This window comes from Sciurus carolinensis, chromosome 3, assembly GCF_902686445.1.
Source record: "Sciurus carolinensis chromosome 3, mSciCar1.2, whole genome shotgun sequence".
In the NCBI taxonomy this organism is placed as follows: domain Eukaryota; kingdom Metazoa; phylum Chordata; class Mammalia; order Rodentia; family Sciuridae; genus Sciurus; species Sciurus carolinensis.
The window spans coordinates 19644429-19665306 of NC_062215.1; the positions used below are offsets into that span (position 1 = coordinate 19644429).

The window sequence follows — 20878 nt, forward strand, 5'->3', positions numbered from 1 at the left end:
CTGTGACGTAATGCAGCGCAACTGGAAGTTTAGAGGCAAGCAGACGGGCGCGTAATAGAAGACTCAATTCTTTCTCTTCCGTCTCTCGCTCATTACGTCATGCAGGGAAAGAATGGTTGACCAATCCCGAGCCCCGAAAGACTCTCGGCCTTTTTATGCCCCGCCCTTCCGCCAACGTGTCTTGCTTTTGCATTCTGAGAGGCTATCTCTGGGCTGCAGAGGCCGGTTTCCTTGGCGACAGAAAGCGCGGGAATTACAGATAAATTGAAACTGCGACTGCGCAGCGTGAGTTCATCGAGACTTTCTGGATAGAGAATCCCGGGAGCTTTCTCATATATCTGGGCCCCTGGGCCCGGGAAACTCGGACGCTCCGCTCTGGGTAAAGATGGAACAGCCCTGGGGACGAGAGGGGGGCCCAAAGAGTGTTCATGATGGCAGGCGGGAGGCTGGTGTAAGGATAGCGATCTCCTAAAGGAGAGCAAGAAAGTGTTTATCCAGCTGGGGGATGAGGCGGATGGATCCTGAAGGGCCTAAGATGGTGTGAATCTGAGCGGTATCCTGAGAGGGGACGTTTGTGGATTGCAGGGGGCGCTCTGAGGATAGGAAGGCGTCACAATGTGTTGGAGTGGAAATCCTGGTGGTAGGAACTGGAATGTGCCTTGGGGGGGGGGGGGAGGACACCAGGAGTATAAGAACACTGGCTGGTGAATGTGAGGAGGGGACCTTGAGGAAAGGATCAGATAGGATTTTGCGGAAGAGAACTCTTTAAGATCTGGATCCAGGGGCTGGGGAGATAGCTCAGTTGGTAGAGTGCTTGCCCCTGGGTTCAATCCCCAGCACCGGAAAAAACAAAAAACTAGATTCAGCGAGACGCGACGGCGCAGTCTGTGACCCCAGCAATTTCGGAGTCTGAGGAGGAGGATCGCAAGTTCCAGGCCAGCTTCAGCAATTTAGCGAGACCCTGTATCAAAATTAAAAAATAAAAAGGTCTGGGGATGTATCTCAATGGTAAAGCGCCTCTGGGTTTCCATGCCCAGTACCAAAGCAAAAAACCCACTGGATTCATGTGCGTTTTTGAGATGGAACTAGAAGGAAGTACATAAAAGCTGGCGGGGCGATCAGTAACAGACGCTGCTGGCTGGGATGTTTGTGGAATATTCTGAAATGAGTGCAGGTGGAGTAGGGAAAGGTTGGTTTGTATTGGTTTCATTGTTGGTGTTGGTTTGGGGTGTTTGTTGTTTAACAGATGGAGTCTCTTTCTGTTGCCCAGGAAGACCCCTGAACCCCTGGGTTCAAGAGATCCTCCTGCCTCTGCTTTCGGAGAAACTGGGGCAACAGGTATGCGCTATTACGCCCTGTTTGTTTTTGGTTTAAAGCAAGAAAAAGAACAGCCACGATGATGGCAAAAACTGACTACTCCACCCCATACCCGTTCAGTCACTCCACCGTGGCATTCCTTTTCTTGGAAAAGGGAAAAGACCAAAGGAAGGGGTTGGAGGCTATGTATGAGTGAATTGAGAATTCAAATAGTCTAATTACAAAAAACAACTGCTAGAATTTTTTTGAATAAAGGCTTTGTCATTCGGTCTATGGTTGGAATAATTATAAAGCACCCCAATCTTAAGTTTCTTTTATTTAGAAATGATACTTAAGATGCTGTTCTTATAAACCTTCTAAAGTGGTTTATATATATATATATATATGTATATATATATATATGTTTATATATATATGTTTTGTATTTTATGTGTCAAAGTTCAATGGAACGGAAAGAAATGGATTTATCAGCAGTTCGTGTTGAAGAAGTACAAAATGTCCTTAATGCTATGCAGAAAATCTTAGAATGTCCAATTTGGTAAGTCAACAGAAGAGTTTATTAATTTGCGATTCTTCTTTATATGATTATCTCCTTGGCAAATGAGTAGAATTGACCTTACATAGTAGGGAGGAAAAAATATATATAATAAATCTATTAAGATCAGAGTGCTTAAGTCAGATCCTTTTTTCTTCAGTTCACAGACTGTCTGGATTAGTTCTGTATTGGAGCAGTTATCTGTTTTGGATTAAATGGTACTTAGGCTTTTCTTGAACCTCCAAAACCAGCTTGATCGCTTGGAAGGAACACAGTTAATAAAAAAATAAAATAAAAAATGCTTGATGACTCTGAGGTAATTGGTTAAAACTGACCCAGTCCATTTAAATAAGAAAACTTAAAGTGGCAGCAGCCTCATGGCACACAAAGAAGTATGGTGCCAACCTTCAAGACCCTGTCTGCAAATTAAAAATAAAAGGACCTGGGGAATATAGCTTAGTGGTAGAGTACCCCGGGTTCAATCCCCAGTGCTATAAAACAAAACTGAAAGTCTTTGAAGCTTTTAGCAGGTCTGACTCTGAGTTTTTGTTTTTCTCTGTCTATAAAATGAAGAGAGGGCTGGATTATTCTTTTTCTTAATTGAGGTAAAATTTACATACAGTAAAATACAGAATTGTTAGGCGTGCAAGGCAATGAGTTTTGACAAATGATATATCTAGTGCTGGGGATGCGGCTCAGTGATAGAGCACTTACGTAGCATACTCAAGGCGCTGGGTTTGATCTCCAGTACTAGTGGGGAAAAAAGTATATATATATATCTGTAAACCAATTTGTAATGAAGATATAGAACCCTGCCATTATCACAGAAAGTTCCTTCATGTATATTCTGGAGTTCTTACAGGATTAGATTTTTGTGTAATTTTTTTATTTTAAAATTTTTATGCATAAAAGCATTACTCAGGGCTGGGGGTATTGGTCAGTGGTAGTGCACTTGCCTAGCATTCTCTAGGCCCTGAATTTGATCTCCAGCTCTGAAGAAAAAAAAATTTAAAAAAACATTAAAGCATTACTCTGAGAAGGGGGCCCATGATACAACACAGGTTAAGAACCACCGTCATAAACTGAGTCTAGTTTTTCTTAAATCTATAAAATAAATAGAAATCCATATCTCAGTCTCCATTGGTGAAAAGGCAAAAAGGAAAATTAGAAAAATTAGAATTATTGCCTCCACTCTCTCCTCTGGTCTTTCAGACTTCTGACTTTGGTCTTTTAACTATTCTTCATAGGTGTCATATTCTGCCTCTGAGCTGTTGAACTTCTTGTTCCCTCTGCCTAGAATTTCCTTCCCCTGACAATTGCGTGACTTAAAAATCTCGTTTCATATACTACCTTTTCAAAAAACATCTCCAGGCAGTCCTGTTTAGAATGATAATACCCCCAACATGCCCCTTACCTCCCTTTCCTGTTTTATTTTTCTCTGTAACTATCTGACATTATGTATGATTTATTCATCTCTTTACAGAATATAAACTCAATGAGGACAGAAGTTTTTGTTTGTTTAATTCTTTATCTTCAGTAGTTAGAATAGTTCTTAGGATATAGAAGCCACTCAATAAGCTAAATTAAATGATAAACTAAATTGATTCTTTGATAGTTTTTTTTTTTAATTTTTTTTAGATGTTGATGGACCTTTATTTTATTCATTTATTTATATGTGGTGCTGAGAATTGAACCCAGTGCCTCACACATGCTAGGCAAGCTCTCTACCACTGAACTACAACATCAACCCTGATTCTTTGATAGTTTATTTATCTTTTTCTTGGTGCTGGGGATTGGAACCCAGGACTTCTTACATTCTAAGCCCCATTATTTTTAAAAATATGGTGATGGTTAGTAGAGGGTAACAATCAAAAAAATAAATTGAGCCAGGCATGGTGGCAAGCACCTGTAATCCCAGCAACTCAGGAGGCTGAGGCTAGAGGATCACACGTTTGAAGCCAACCTCAGCAATTTAGTGAGACCTCAGCAACTTAACAAAACCCTGGCTCTAAGGAAGAAAGATTTTTTAAAAAAGTTGCACCTATTGTCCCTCACTCTCAATGAAGAAGGGAAAATTCAAGTAAATTTGCTTTTGTGCTTCATGAGAGTTGTTTTTCATATTTGGAGTCAAGTTAATAAAATTAAAGAAAATGCAAGTTGTGTTTTCAGAGAAATAACATGATTTATAAGTAGTCACCCTCTTCCTACCTCTCAACATTTCAGTTAAACAAAAATAATAGATAAACAAAATTTACAGCCTAACTTGAAATATCAGAACCAGGAAAGCAGGAAATAACATTGTAGAGAAAAAACTGCCTTTGAAAAATCACAAAACTTATACATGATAATCATAGTGATCAAAAAGTCTTCAATAATGTGGCATTTGGGTCCATTTATTTTATATTTTATATTCTCATGGGTCTCAGTCGTAAAAAACATAATGTTCTTTCTCATTCTGATAAGTTAAACCATCAGTTTAAAAACTTATTCATAAAAGTTGAAGATACAAGAATGAAAGTTACTGGTAAATTTTTATTTTCAGTCAACTGTTATATATTTTCCAGCTTTTTTTCCTGTTTTCAATTATAGTCTTAAGGGTAAATTTAATTGCTTTTAAACAATTTTGTTCATTATATTCATTGTTAAACTTTAAACTCATTTGTGCCATAAGTTCTAGAATAAGAACTGTACCTACTTCACTGCTTTTTTTTGTTTTAATATTTTTTCCAGTTGTCAGTGAACCTTTATTTTATTCATTTATTTATATGTGGTGCTGAGAATTGAACCCAGTGCCTCACACATGCCAGGCAAGCTCTCTACCACTGAGCCACAACCCAGCCCCTTACTTCACTTCTTTATTATTTTTTTATGGTGGCGGGGATTGAACCCTGGGCCTCATGCATTCTGTCACTGGGAGTTACATCCCCAGTATTGGGGATTGAACCCAAGGGTGCTTAACCACTGAGTCACATCTCCAGCCCTTATTTATTTATTTATTTTAATTTTTTAAATTTAGAGACAGGGTCTTGCTAAGTTGCTGAAGTTGGCTTTGAACTCATGATCCTCCTTAACCACTGGGATTACAGTCTTGCTCCACTGTGCCTGGCCTTCTTTCTTTTGAGACAGTATCTTGTGAAGTTGCCAAGGCTGACCATGACCTCATGATTCTCCTTCCTCAGCCTCCCGAGTAGCTGAAATTAAGGACTTGGACTACTACTGGGCGCAGTGGTGCACACCTGTAATCCTTCTGGCTCAGGAGGTTGAGGCAAAAGGATTGCAGATTCAAAGCCATCCTAAGGAATTCAGTGAGAACCTGTCTCTGAATAAAATATAAAAAGTGTTGGGGATGTGGCTCAGTAGTTAAGCAACCCTGGGTTCAATCCCTGGTACCAAAAAAAACCCCAAAAAACCTTGTACTACTGCCTCTGATCCCAACTTTTGTTTTTTGACAGTGCTTAGAATAGTACAGTTTACATTTATGTCTTTTTTTGGGTTTTTTTTTTTCTGGTATATGAAGGGTTCGTGCTTTGTTGCCCACTGGAACTCCTAGGTTCAAATAGTCCTCCTATATCTATCAACCCTTCTACTATCTGTACTTATTGTGATACTATTCATTCATTTGGCAGTTTTTTATGATAACTGATTGCTTTTTCTAACTTTACATGTGAGTACATAAAATTTTTGACTTGCAGAAGAATTTGCTAAGATGTGTAGTCTGGTCAGGAACGCTGGTACATACCTATAATCCTAACTACTCAGGAGGCTGAGATAGGAGGATGCCAAGTTCAAGGCCTGCCTTGGCAACGTAGCAAGACCTTGTCTCAAAGAATAAAAAGGGCTGAGGGTGTAACTCAGTGTTAAAACACTCCTGGGTTCAATCCCCAGTACTGTAAAAAAAAAAAAAAAAAAAGTACCTTGGTGTTGTATTTCAAACCTAAACCTAGCTTCTTTTTCTAGTAACTTCAAAATGCAAATATACAATAGACTCAAATAGTGCTTGGTTTGAAAAAAGTAAAATATTTGAATCACCTTTATAGTAAACATTTACTTTCATCATGACTGAGAAGGGGAAGGTTTAAATTTTTTTTCCTTTTCACTCCTGTTTGGTCTTCAACAGCAATTACCTTTTTACATATTGGAGTTTTCATCTGTTCAGAGTTTGTGTTTACAGTATGTTTGTGTAGCTTGGATTATAATTACCATACTGAAATATAATTATTTCAGAATTGAGTCAGTGGTGAGAATGTAAGCCATCTGGTATCATAGCTAAGTCCAATTTCTCTCTTACTTAAAATTTCTTTCGTATCTAGCTTATCCCAGATACAGTAATTTAGTAACAAATTTGTGTTTTTTGTTTTTGTTTTTCCTTTTTAAAATCATATTTGATCTCAATAATAATACTGACTTTGTACAAGCCACCTCATGTTGTGAAGCATTTGCCCAAGTAGCATTAATTTTATTCTCATAATAGCCCCAGAAGATTGGAAGGGTGATTGACAGAAGGAAACTGAGATTCATGTAGAGTACTTGGCCTGAGGGTGTGGTGCTTATGAAAAAAGAGTACTGGGCTTAGGGATGTAGCTCAGTGGTAGAGATTTGTCTATCATGTGCAAGGTCCTGTGTTCAACCCTCAGGACTGTAAAGACAAAAAGAGATAAAGAGAAAACTGATATTGGAAACCTAGTCTTCTAAATTTGGCCAGTATTTTTTATTGCCCTGTGCTGCGTCAGAAACCCCATGAGTACTAGAGTTGTATTACCAAACCCTTTACAACAAGGCTATTGTCTCCCAGCTTTTCTTGTGGCTGTTTTCTAAAAAGTTGAACATTTAATGAAAAGAACCACATTCTGCTCAAATGACCAGGTTACCACTTCTTTAATGTCCTATCTAGACTTGACCACCAAAAATCAGTTTCTAAAGCTCTCATTCAGTCTGAATCTAAAAACTTAAAATAGCTAACAGATTCCTACCTGCTTAGGCTCCCAGCTACCTCTCTGGTTTTCCTACATTCCCCTTCTATCCTAGCACCCTGGCCTACCTGCTGTCTGCACAAACACCGGGCATGATCCTGCTCAGAGTTTTTATCTTTGCTCCCTCTGCTGGGATGTTCTACCCACAATTGCTGTATAGCTTGTTTTATCACATTATTCAGCTGTCCTCCATTGTTACTTTCTTAGTGTACCTATATCCCCCCATTACACACACATCACACTCTGTGTCCCCTTTGTCTCACTTTATTTTTCTCTTTAACATTTTCCCCATCTGTTCCTGTTTAATTGTCAGCTGCTTACCACAACTAGAATATAAGCTTTATGAGGGAAGTCTTTATTTTGTTTACTGCTGTATTTCCATCTCCAAAACCTGGTAGGTACTCAATACATGTTTGTTGTATTACTCGATGAATTAATCTTAGAAAGGCATCAAAATTTTGTGGATAGATAGATAGGGATGGGAATTTCCTTTAGTGAGTATTAGTTTGTTTTTGTGTGTGTGATGCTAGAGATTTAACCCAGAGGTAATCTATCCCCAGCCCTTTTTAAAAAATTTTTATTTTGAGAAAGGATCTCGCTAAGATTGAACTTGCAATCTACCTGCCTCAAACTCCCCAGTTACTGAGAATATAGGCAGGTACTGCCACATCCAGCTATATTACTTTTTGTGTGTGTGTGTGGTGCTGGGGTTTGAACCCAGGACCTTGTGTTTGCGAGGCAAGCACTTTACCAACTGAGCTATATCCCCAGCCCAAAGAGTTTGTTGTTGTTGTTGTTGTTGTTGTTGTTGTTTTTCTTTTTTCCTCTGAGGCACCGGGGATTCCAACCACGGCCCTTCCACATGCTAGGCGAGTACTCTCCAAGAGGAGCCATTCCTTCAGCTCCTACTTTTTTTTTTTTTTTTTTTAATCTATCTATTTTTATGTGATGCTGAGGATCAAATCCAGTGCTCCACATTGTAGCTCAATGCACTCTGCCACTGAGCTACAACCCCAGCCCAACATTGTTTTTAACCAAGTAATGGAAAATCAAACATGACCCTTCAGAAGTGATGTAATAGAAGTATACAGTACATCTGTAAAGTGTTCTTGCCCAACAGTTGAATCTAACTTTGATTGAGCTATCATTGTACTTTATAGAAAATAAAGAGGCTAAAGGAACATGTTAAATAACACCATAGAGTTATAATCAGCAAAACCCAGAATATGGGACATTCTGCAGGTCTGATGATCTTACTTACTTACTTACTTATTTACTTATTATTATTTTAGTGTGCTGATGTTTGAACCCAGGGCCTCACATGCTAGGCAAGTGTTCTTGCTCTACCACTGAACTACACTCCCAACTCTAGTTTGTTGTTGTTTTAACATAAATGACAAGGAAGAAAAACATGAGGGAAAAATCTATAGATTAAAAGAGACTTAAGGCGATAGACACAGTGATATAGGCCTATAATCCCGTTGATTTGGGATACTTAAGCAGGAGGATCACAAATTCAGGGTCAGCCTGGGCAACTTAGGAAGATCTTGTCTTAAAATTTTAAAAAATGTAAAGGGGTTGGGGATGTAGCTCCGTGGTAGAGTGGAGACTTAAGACATATCAACCAAATGCAATATATGAATCTTTTTGGGTCCTGATTTAAACATATTTAACTATTAAAAATAATTTTTAGGAGAGAGCGAAGCCACTTGGAACATTACTTATATATTAAGTGATATGAAGGCAATTCTTTTTAGAAGTAATAATGGTTTCATGATCATGCTAAAAAAAAAAAAAGTGTCTTTTTTGAGGATATAGTTAAAATGTTTATTGAGGAAATGATACGATGACTGGGATTTGTTTTAAAATAATCTGAGGTGGAGGCAGGTATGGATAAAACAAGATTGGCCATTTGTTGAAATCAGTTGATGTACCTGGAGTTCATTTTACTATTTTACTTCTGTAAATGCTCAAAAATTTCCACACTGAGTTATAAAAACAATCACGTACGAGAAACGTTTTATGAGGGAATCCAACAGAAATATATGGTAGTCCCCCATATCCATGTGGGATGCATTTCAAGATCCCTAGTGGGTACCTGGATATACTGAACCCTATTTATACACTTTTTTTTTTTTTTTTCCCCTACACATACAATCCTAAGATAAACTCACTTTTCCACTGAAAGCACTTTTTGGCTTTACTTTGGTATATCCAAAGTGCCAGCATCACTGTTCTTGTGCTTTGGGACCATATTAAATCAAATAAAGATTACGTGAATACAAGCACTTTCATACCATGACATTCAAAACAATAAACAAGACTTCTATTAAATGATTAACAGCAGGTAGCAAGTACAACCTGAATATACTAGGCAAAGAGATGATTTATGGTCCAGGAGGGATGAAGTGAGATTTCATCATGTTTCTCAGGACAGCATGCAATTTAAGACTTACTGTTTATTTCTGGAGTTTTTTATTTAATATTTTGGTGCAGTGATTGTAGGTAACCAAGACTTCAGAAAGTGAAATTGGGAATAAGGGAAAACTAGTATAAGCAGGAATTTTTGTCTTTATGGAGTTTAGAGTTTTGTTAGGTTATAGGATACACTCAAAATAATAGTTCAAAAATGTATGTCGGTGAAAAGATATTAATGTGAAGAATTATCAGCTAATGTTTTTTTCAGTGCTAACACTTTTATATAGAGTATTAAATCAATATAATTCTGTTTTAATGTCTGAAAGCTCAGTAAAGTTAAGGGTCATATTTTCTGCTCTGTTCTTAGCTCCTAGCACAGTAGACATTTAATAAGGATTGAATGAACTTAAAATCATACTTTGATTCAGTTATAGCTGCTTAAAGTTCTTTACTAAAAGTTATTATTTTCAAATAAATTATTGAACCTTATTTATTTTCTCTTGTTTTTCCCCCTACCCCTCTCTCTAGTCTGGAATTGATCAAAGAACCTGTTTCCACAAAGTGTGACCACATATTTTGCAAGTAAGTTTGGGTGTTCTTTTGTGTGTGGCTCCATTGTTAGCTTTCATGTTTATTCTTTATAACACAGGGAACATCTAAGTTCATAGAATCTTTAGCTTCATCAATTAAGTGAAACATAAAACTCAATTGTATTCCTTCTTCCTCAGAGAGTACTTAGGAAAGTCATCCTAAATTGGTTGTAACCACGACTGAGGTTGTAGCTCAATGGTAGAGCACTCACCTAGCATGTGTGAGGCACTGGGTTCTATTCTTAGTACCACACATAAATAAATAAAATGAAGGTCCATTGACAGCTACAAAAATATTTTTTTAAAAAATTGGTTGTAGCCATAGTTCCTACATAGATTATCTGTGTATAAGAAGTGATGTAAAATCACTTTGAACAACTGTTTGGTTTTTGTGTCCAAAGATAAAGCAGACTGCAAGCAATAAATTGTGTTTCAGCTTTCCCAGTTTCTTCTTTCTGTTCATTTCTGCATGCCCTTCTGTTTTCCGCCTTCTGAGGTTCAGTGCTTGCCTGCTTTTATCACCTTTGTAAAGATAGGAAGGGATCTGATATTAGTTTATATTTAGCCTGAAATTCATCCATATCAGTGATTCAAGTTACACAGTCAGCCTTCCATCTGCCCTCCAAATCTGTAGGCTCTGGATGCTTGGATTCATCCAGCCATGGGTCAAAATACTCAGAAAAAAAAATGTCTACATTGAACACTTACAGACCTTTTCATCAGTCTCTAAATGATACAGTAACTTTACACGGCATTTACATTGTATTAAAGGTTAAGCCATCTGGAGATGACTTAAGGTGTATGTGTTTATATGCAAATACTATAGCATTTCCTATAAGGGACTGAAGCACTAGGAGATTTTTGGTGTCCTTGGAAGAATCTTGAAACCAGTATCCTCCCATACTGAGGGATGACTGTGTTTACATATTTAAGGCTCTTGCCCTTTGAAATGAAAATGTCTCTTAATTGAAGAATTTCAGAAAAAGTAGAGTAGGTAATTTAGTGAAACAAGGTGACTTTCTCTTTTCCTTGATGTTAAGCTATTGATTGAGTCTTACCCTGAATGTCAGCTACTTTAAAGTACTTTTTCTCTTTTAGTTGAAAAAGCAAGCCATGTACCCAGTAATGAGTTTATTAATACAAAAAGGTACATGATACACAGTATTGTTTTCCTCCCACCCAAGTATCCCGCCTCCTGCTTCCCTCCCCAGAGTTGACCACAATTACTAATTTTCTATATATCATTTCTGGACTTTTTAAATTCAAGAGTTCTTAATTTGTTCATGAATAACCTTCATGAATTTCCTAAAATTATATTCAATTTTAATTTCAATTATATTAAAAACTTTGAGCATGTACTTTTTCTGGGAAGACAGTCCATAATTTTGATCAGTCTTAGGATGTTTCCATAATCTAAAAAAGGGAACAGCTGCTGCTCTAAGGATAATGAGTGCTGGCTGAAGCTGTAAGAAACCTGTTCCCTTTGGAGGCATACCCTCTGAGCACAAGTCTGCCAGTTGGCTGGTGTCTTCCTTCCTCTGAATTCTATCTTATTCTTTCTGTTCTTTTGTCCCAACAAAGACCCAGAAGCTCATTTTCACTGTCTTTTTACTCCTTTCCTATGTTACCCCATTGGTTTAGATCTGTTTCCAACAATTTCTTGTGATTCTTCAGCCCAGTTTCTTCACAGATTTGTGAAACAAAATAATAAAGTCCTAGTTTTTAAAAGTTTAAAAATAACTGAAGATTAACCTTTGTTTTCTTCCTTTTTAATGGGACTGGATTTTTGGACCCAAGGCCTCCTATATAGTTGGGCCAGCATTATGTCACTGACCCATATACCGAAACCGGAAAGTTAATCTTTTGTTTTTGTGGTTCTAGGGACTGAACCCAGGTTCTCACAAATGCTATCTAAATGCTCTACCACTGAGCACCCCTAACCTTTTCTATTTTTGTATTTTGAGACAGAATCTTGCTAAATTGCGGAGGCTGGCCACGAACTTGTGATCTTCCTCCCTCATGACACTGAATAGCTGGTTATGTTTATGCCCCACTACACCAATTTAAGATTAGCCTTTTAAATGTTGTGACTTCCCTTGTTTCTTGATGAGAATCTTTCTGATATATACCGTATGCTTTCTGGTCATCTTGATTAATGAATACTGAATATAATATTACAGTGAGTTAAGAAAAAGTTAAATTAGGGGTAGAGGGCATAGTTCAATGGTAGAGCACATGCTTAGTGTGTGTGAGATCTTGGGTTCAATCCAACACGGCCTCCTGCCAAAATCAAAGAAAAAAAGAAGAACCAGGCAAGTAAGGCGTGCCTGTAATCCAGGCTACTCAGGAAGCTGAGGCAAGAGGATCATAAATTCACTGCCAACCCTGGGCAACTTAGTGAAAGCCCATCTCAAAATAAAATAAAAATGACTGGGATGTGGCTCAGTGGTAGAGCACTTGTCTAGTATGCATGAGTCTCTGGGTTCAATCCCTGGTACCACAAAAAAGGAAGGGAGGGAAGATGGACTAAATTAGAAACATTAGTTACTTTGAAAGAGCTTGTAGAAAAATAAAATTGCAACCAGAAGAAATAATATGAACAAAGATAGGAAAAGAAGAAAATAGGATATGTCTAAGAAAAAAGGATCTAATTTTGCATATGTTTAGAGGATTTGTGTTGAGAGAGGAAGGAGCCGTCAGGGAGGACAAGACATTAAGAAAGAAGGTCCAAGGAGAGACAGAATGGATCTGCAATGGAAAATGGATACAAAAAAGAGAGGGGGTTATTACTTATAAGCAGTAATAAATGAAAAGGAGAATGATTCTACAGGAAGCTTTTTTTTTTTTTTTTTTTTGTGGTGCTGAGAATTGAACCCGTGGCCTTGTGCTGGCAAGGCAAGCCCTTTACCAACTGAGCTATCTTCCCAGCCCTACAGGAAGCTTTTGAGGTGGGGTGGAAGGAGTAAAGTGGTTGAGCTTGGCAGAGTTGGAGAGGAAGACAACTGTTGAGATTGAGAGGGTTAGAGGTGGCAGTTGGCGTTTTTTTGTGGAGGGCACTGGGGATTGAACTCAGGGGTACTCAATGACTGAGCCACATCCCCAGCCCTATTTTATATTTTATTTAGAGACAGGGTCTCACTGAGTTGCTTAGCGCCTTGACATTGCTGAGGCTGGCTTTGAACTTGTCCTCCTATCTCATCGTCCTGAGCCAGGGACTTGCAGTTGTGTGCCACTGCACCCAGCTGCAGTTGGTATTTTTAAGTAATTGAGAGTGAAGAAGGCTTGAAATTCCTAATATAGACTATGTTAAGCAGTAGGAGAATAGCCATGTCTTTTATGTTGTGTTTTGAATGATAGACTAGATGAAAACTCCAATATAATATCTGCTTTGGTTTGGATATGGTTTGAATGTGTCCCCAAAAGGGTTCATGTGTTGAAATTTAACCCCCATTGTAAGGTACTAAGAGGCTGGAAACTCAACCTATAATATTTAGAGGTCGGGGCAGGGCTTGCCTTTAGGAGATTAGTTTTATATAAGGTCATGAGAGTGGAATACCCTTTACTAAATACTGGTAAGTTTATAACAAGAGAAAGACCAAGGGCACACATGGAACTCCCCATATCTTGCCACGTGATTCACTGCACTAAACTGCCAGCAAACAGGCCATCAATAAATGCCTTGGACCTCTTGAACTGTGAGCAAAATGAACTTCTTTTCTTTCTAATATTACCTAACTTCAGGTATTTTGTCATAGAAATACAAAAGTGGACTAATACAATGCCCATGTGATACATTGAATTTTTCATGAACTCCCTTCTATAAAACCTTTACAATCTATATAATACCTTGATCTATATAATGAGAGAGCTGGCGAAAATACCCCTAAGCATTAATTATGCTAATTGAATTTTCTGTGGGTGAACCCTGATTGCTAACTAAAACAGTTTTATTGTCCTGGGTAACTATAGAGTTCTGAAATATTTAATGAAATATACCCAAAAGATAATAGTACTAATCTGAGAAAAAAAATTACCTAGGGCATGCATGCATTGACTTGAAGTTTCCAAACAGTGAATGAAATGTGTAATACTTTCTAGAAGATCTAGAACCCCATGTGAATCATAAATGTAACTTAAATTTTCTAGTAAACACATGGGGGGGTACTATGGATTAAACCCAGGGGCATTTTATCACTGAACTGCATCCCCAGACTTTTTATTTTTTATCTTGAGGCAGGATCCTGTTAAGTTGCCGAGCACCTCACTAAGTTGCTGAGACTTACCTTGAACTTGTGATCCTCCTGCCTCGCCCTCCCGAGTTATTGAGATTCAGGCGTGTGCCCATACCTGACTAGTAACCACATTTTTAAAAGTAAAACAAAATAGGTAAAATTAATTTAAATTATATATTTATGTGATATATTATCTAACCCAATTGTGACTAAAATTTTATCATTTCAAACTATATCAATGTAGAGAATATTAATGGAACCAGGAATGGTGGCACATGCCTGTAATCCCAGTGACTTGGAAGACTGAGGCAAAAGATTTGCAAGTTTTAAGTTCAGCCTCAGCAACTTAAACCCTGGGTTTTTTTTTTTGTTTGTTTGTTTGTTTGTTTGTGGTATTGCAGATTGAACCCAGGGCCTTGGACATGGTTAGCAAGTCTCTACCACCCACAGGGTGACCTCAGCAACTTAGACATGTTTCAAAATAAAAAGCCTACGGATGTAACTTAGCAGTAGAACACCACTGGGTTCAATCCCCATACCACAAAATATATTTATATATGTACTAATGAGATATTTGACATTTCTTTTTTATTTTTCTATTGTTTCAAAACCTGCCTTTTTACTTTGTTTGAATACACCTTAGCTGAGACTAGCCACACTGTTAGTGCTCAGTAGCCATACATGTAATGGCTACTATATTCAACAGTTCACCTCTAGGAACATACTACTCAAAGTAAGCCTTACGTATCAACAGCAGTAGCATCACTTAAAGCCTGCTAGAATCTTAGCCCTGCCCTAAACCTACTGAATCAGAATCTTTTTTTGTGGAAGGGTACCAAGGATTGAACCCAGGGGCAGTTAACCACTGAGCCACATCCCCAGCCCTTTTTTATATTTTATTTTGAGACATGATCTCAGTAGTTTCTTAGAGCCTCACTAAATTGCTGAGACTGGGTTTGAACTCCCTATCCTCCTGCCTCTGAGCCACTGGGATTATAGATGTGTGCCACCATTTTGGGCAGAATCTTCATTTTGACAAGATGCCCAAGGAGATTTTTTTATTTTTATTTTTTTGAGACAAGGTCACAATATTGCCCAGGCTACTCTGGTTTCTTATGTACATTAAAGTTTGAGAAGCAGTGCTCTGGAATGATGAGACTTTCTTGTACATTTTTTTGGTGTACAGTAAGATGAAATAGACTAGGGGTGGTTAAGTTCTAAAGAGCAGATAGACCAAGTAAAGGCATGTCATGACGTTGAGCAACTGTGGAAATCTAGATAAGTGGTGAGTCAGTGTCACACAGGTTTAATGGCCAACTACATTAGATTATGATTTCAGAGAATTTTGGAGTCTAGTAATGGGTTTGGTATGTCAAGAGAGATCCAAAAATAGGCAAGAGATAGCAATGTATATAGAAGGGTCTCTCAGGAATCTAGCAGCAGAAATGAGAAGAAATTCAATAGCAGAGATCTAACCACAGGACACTGAGGGTTAAGAGTAAGATTCTTGTCCCTAGGAGACAAAACCTCCATCCATGGGACTGGGATCCAAGCAGAAAATCTAGGCAAATCTCCCAAAAGAAGAGTTCAAGATAGATGTGTAATCGTTGGAACTAAAGTACAAGAAACAGGTTTGCTCAAGAAAACAAAGCGTTGCCAAGCACAGTGTTGTATGCTTATAATATCAGCAACTCAGGAGACTGAGACAAAAAGATCACAAGTTCAAGACTAGCCTCCACAATACAGCAAGGCTCTAAGTAACTTTAGTGAGACCCTGTCTCAAGATAAAACAGGACTGGGTATAAAGTTCAGTGGTAAAACATCCCTGGATTTAATCATCTATACCAAAAAGAAAAGAAAAGAAGAGAAGAGAGAAAAGAAAAGAAAAAAGAAAGAAAAGAAAACAGTCTTATTGTTGGACAAAATTTGGTGGAACCAGTCACAAATGAGTTCTGAGATGCTAAGCTATGGATCTCACAGGATCTTTATTTCCCTTCCTAGAGGATATATTGGTCCACAATCTCATCTCTGTTGACAAGGCAGATATAAGAGTAGGAATCCCAAGTACCCAGTATAAACAAATATAGCCAGAAATCAACCTATCATTATTTTGCTAACTTAAGAACTATTAATTTAGCATTTTCTGCCAGGATAGACTTGGATAAGCATTAACAAAATTAGACGAGTTTTTTCAACATTATTAAACTGCTTGGAGTAGATGTGCCACAAAATGAGTACTCTGAAAAATTCCCAGAATTTGTTTACAGCACTGTGATTTGCTGTTTTCCATCTGCTAAAATCACCCTTAAGAAAATACACTGCATTTACTTAAAAAATTCATTGCCATTTCTTTAACCTTTGGACTTTAGCAAACCAAAAAGGCCAAAACTTGCCTCAGACCTTTTCACTGAGAACCTTATGTAAAACTTATATATGTGTTTTTCTTTAATTGGTGCATCATGTAGACTCCCTAGAGCGCTAAAACGGAATTTAATGAATTTTTTTTCTAAGCCTCTGAAGGATATGCCAATGTTCTGTTGATCTGTCAATATTTTTTAAAAGCTCAGTCTTTTCATGTCATATACAGTTCATTTTCTCTTTTGAGTTTAGTTTATGTGCTCTTTCCCTAATGTAAAGATAGATTAGAGTCCCTGTGTCAGTGTATTTCAACATACCTAGTTCCCTTGCATTGTTTATATTATTGTACAGACTGCAAGGCCGAATATTTGTCACTGTACTCTCAGTACTATGATAAGAGAATTTCCTTCCTACCCCTACTGTGAATTGTACGATTGTACCATTGTCAAGGTAATACATCGCTGTTCCATGACCCACATTATACGGTAGCGCAGGTATTTGCATCTTCACAGGAGTGGGAGGCTCTGTCCTTTTTTGTGGAGGGGTGGGTACTAGGGATTGAATTCAGGGGTACTCGACCGCTGAACCGCATCCCTAGCCCTATTTTGTATTTTCTTTAGAGACGGGATCTCACTGAATTGCTTAGCATCTCGCTGTTGCTGAGGCTGGCTTTAAACTCATGATCCTCCTGACTTGGCCTTCCAAGCCACTGAAATTACAGGCATGCCCCACTGAGCCTGACTGTGTTCAGTTTTTGTTTGTTTTGGGTAGTGCTTTGAATTAAACTCAGTGGTACTCTACCACCGAGCTACACTCCACCCTTTTTATTTTTTATCTTGAGACAGGCACTCACTAAATTGCTGAGGCTGGCTTTGAACTTCCAATCCTCCTGCCTCAGCCTTCCGAGTTGCTGGGACTATAGGTGTATGTTGCTGTGCCTGGCTCCAGGTAGCTGTTTAACAACCTCTTCTCCAAACTATAGAGTCATTATTGAGTGCAACATGGTAGTTGAAGCATCTTTATAGGTAGAGAAGGACCAAGTCTTCATCAGACCTATCTACATTTACTGTCTCTGTTAGATAGATCATGGGCTTTGTTCCAGTTCAGTCCTGGATCCATTATCACCTTCACCACTTGATTACTGTGATCTGCAACAAGTCTCTGTTGTAAAATGGAGACAATTTTTTACGGTTGTTGAGTGGATTAAGAGAGGGCAATACATTTTTCTAGGACATACAGCTACCTGACCCCTGATCTCTGGAAAAGACTGTATTCACCAAGTCTCCCTATCAGGAATTCGCCAACCATCTCATAAAACTCATACCAGAGTGTGATTTTTAAAACCTGCACTAGAGTGGATGCAGAGGACCCAACTCCAGCTGTGACTGCAACATTAGGTTTTTTTTTTTTACTTTTTTTTTGTTGGCAATGGACCTTTATTTTCTTTATTTTTATGTGGTGCTGAGAATTGAACCCAGTGCCTTGCACGTGCTAGGCAAGTGCTCTGCCACTAAGCCACAACCCCAGCCCAACATTAGGTTTTTATACAAGAAAAATAAAGTGAATGAAATCTGTTAAAAAAAGAAAGGTCAATGCATGTGGGCTGAGCATATAGCTTAGTTGCCACTACCACTGAGCTACATCCCCAACCCAAGGTGCTGAATTCTTTAATGAATTATAATCATTTTACATGAACTACCTACCATTTATGTCTGATTATGCAACATGAAATAATTACGAATATATCATTAAATATGCCATATTAGCTTTTTACTAAGTTTTATTTGGTCATAACAGTAAGCCATATGCAGGTAAGTTCAGTTTTCATAGATCATTTCTTACATAGTTTGGTTTTCTGCTTATAAAATGTCTAAAAACAATTAGAGGTAACCATTGGTTGTAATTCACCTGTCATTACCTTTTAAATGATTCTTCAGGGCAGTTATGAGATTATCTTTTCATGGCCGTTTGCCTTTTGAATGTTCTCTCCACAAAAGAAAGCAATTTGAATTGTTCTTTTCTTTCTTTGTAATTTATAGATTTTGTATGCTGAAACTTCTCAACCAGAAGAAAGGGCCTTCGCAGTGTCCTTTGTGTAAGAATGATATAACCAAAAGGTATATAATTTGTGTAATGATGGGAAGTTGGAAGCAACAATTGTAAGAAAAATTAGAAATTCTTTAATAACTTAGCTAGTGTTCATATAAAACTATTCATTAGTAGAAAAATGTTTAAAAGTGTGTTTAGCAGACAATAAATTATTTCTAAAGTTATTTTCCTAAAAGTTTTATGGGACATCTGCCTTACAGAGCAAGTTAATACCTTTATTTTGCCATCTAAATCTGACCAGGCCCAATCCTGATAAGCTTCCAACATCAGATGAGATTGGGCAATGGGATGGCCGTAGACAACTTACTGCCTTTTTCTAATGTTTCTGAATAATGCAAGGACTTGCAGTATTATCTAAAGTACAGGTTCACAATCCTGCCCCAATTGTCCGATAATCCTGCTTTTATTTTTCTTTTTTCCATTTATTTCTACCTAGTCATTTACTTGCACACATGTATTTATATATTGTGTGTTTCTCCTGGAAGTTCTGTTAAGACAGTGATTTTGTTTCTCTTGATTCATAATGTTTCTCCAATGTCTGGAATGTTGTAGGTGCTCAGATATTTAAAAGAATGAAAGAATTGACTGGGTGTGGTGACGAATGTCTGTAATCCCAGTGACTTGAGAGGCTGAGGCAGGAGGATCTGGAGTTCAAAACCAACCTCAGCAACTTAGTGAGACCCTAAGCAATTTAACAAGACCCTGTCTCAAAATAAAAATAAAAAGGGCTGGGGATGTGACTCAGTGGTAAAGTACTGCTGCATTCAGTCCTCAAAAAATAAAAAGAAAAGAAAAAAAGTTAATACTGCCACACAGCATATTCTGATGTCAATGATACGTTAATTTTAGTGTAATGTCACTGATAGTCCTAGTCTTTGAACATGGTTTTCTAGAAAACAGTTATAATCATATATTAATTTATTTATATTCTTTCCTTATGTTAGTGTTCTTAAAAAGTTGATAATCACTTGCTAAGTGTGCCTCTCAAACAATTTAATTCCAGAAGCCTACAAGAAAGTACAAGATTTAGTCAACTTGTTGAAGAGCTATTGAAAATCATTCATGCTTTTGAACTTGACACAGGATTGCAGTGTAAGTGTTGAATAACCCCATAGGCAGTGCTTTCCTTAAATACTCAAGAAGTTTGCATAATTATTTTCTGTGAATAGATAAGACCTTCTTGGTCTAGGTTAATTTTAGTTCTATATCTGTAAATCTGTATTTTAAATTACTCCCATTAATCTCAGACCTTATTTTATTAATCCCAATACGCATATCTTTCACATCTTAACATCTGTGAAATTGGAAACATTTTTACTATTGATAGTGTGTCATTGTTTAATGTTCTTTTAGTGACCCAGAAAATAATGGTTTAGCTAACATTGGTGCTCTCTCATATTCAGTGAAATATGATATTGATAGGCAAATTTGTTAGTTTGAGGTGAACAAGAAGGAACAGAAATTACTTTGACAGTCTCTGTATTTGTTTCCTAGGAGTAGAGTTTCCAAAGTTGATTTTTTTAAAATATTATAGGTAGTTTTAATGCATTGCCTTAACACAACAAAGTACTCACAGGATTTTTCTTGGTTTCTATAATGAAAATTAATATATGTTTTGGCCTGGAGTTGTAACTCGGTGGTAGAGCACTTGCCTAGCACATGTGAAGCACTGGGTTTGATCATCAGCACCACATAAAATAAATAAAGGCATTGTGTCCATATGCAACTAAAAATGTATATATATTTTTTAAAATTAATGTATTTTTTTCTAACTGAAAAAATAATGTGCTCCAGGCTAGAGATATAGCTCAGGGTAGAGTGCTTTCTTTTTTTTTTTTTTTTTTTTAAATAACTGTATTTTGTTTATTTATTTGTATGTGGTGCTGAGGATGGAACCCAGTGCTTCCCAAATTCTAGGCAGGTGCTCTATGACTGAGCTACAATCCCAGCCCTAGAGTGCTTTCTTAACATGTGTGAGACCTGGGTTTGCTCTCCAGCACTTCAGAAAAAAAGAAAATAATGTATTCCCTTATAATTTACAGTTGCCAACAGTTATAACCTTCCAAAAAAGGAAAATAACTCTCCTGAGCATTTAAAGGAGGAGATTTCTATCATCCAAAGTATGGGCTACCGAAATCGTGCCAAAAGACTTCGAGAAAGTGAACCTGAAAATCCTACCTTGGTAAAGCCACTTTCATTTATTCTGCCAACATCTCTATTAAATAATACGAGTTAATGAATGACCTAGATGTTCATGGAATTATATGAAGGATCACTAAAGAAAGGAAGATGGACTGGGCATGGTGGCACATACCTATTATCACTGCTACTCAGGAGGCTGAGGCAGGA

The 20878-nt window shown here is 37.5% G+C and overlaps 1 protein-coding gene across 5 annotated transcripts in view; it reads left to right on the plus strand.

The window, feature by feature from the left end:
- The first annotated feature begins 258 nt into the window (after nucleotides 1-258).
- The window catches only part of Brca1 (BRCA1 DNA repair associated), a 65667-nt gene continuing 45047 nt past the window's right edge, over nucleotides 259-20878 (plus strand). For 3 of the 5 annotated variants that reach the window (XM_047543550.1, XM_047543556.1, XM_047543553.1), the window contains exons 1-7: nucleotides 259-379; nucleotides 1247-1338; nucleotides 1757-1855; nucleotides 9769-9822; nucleotides 18460-18537; nucleotides 19533-19621; nucleotides 20572-20711. In XM_047543550.1, coding sequence (XP_047399506.1) covers nucleotides 1761-1855; nucleotides 9769-9822; nucleotides 18460-18537; nucleotides 19533-19621; nucleotides 20572-20711 — 456 coding nt within the window. In that variant the 5' untranslated portion in view covers nucleotides 259-379; nucleotides 1247-1338; nucleotides 1757-1760. Of the gene's footprint in view, nucleotides 380-610; nucleotides 641-1246; nucleotides 1339-1756; nucleotides 1856-9768; nucleotides 9823-18459; nucleotides 18538-19532; nucleotides 19622-20571; nucleotides 20712-20878 lie in introns of those variants that run through there. The other 2 variants (XM_047543552.1, XM_047543551.1) reach the window with 2 other exon arrangements.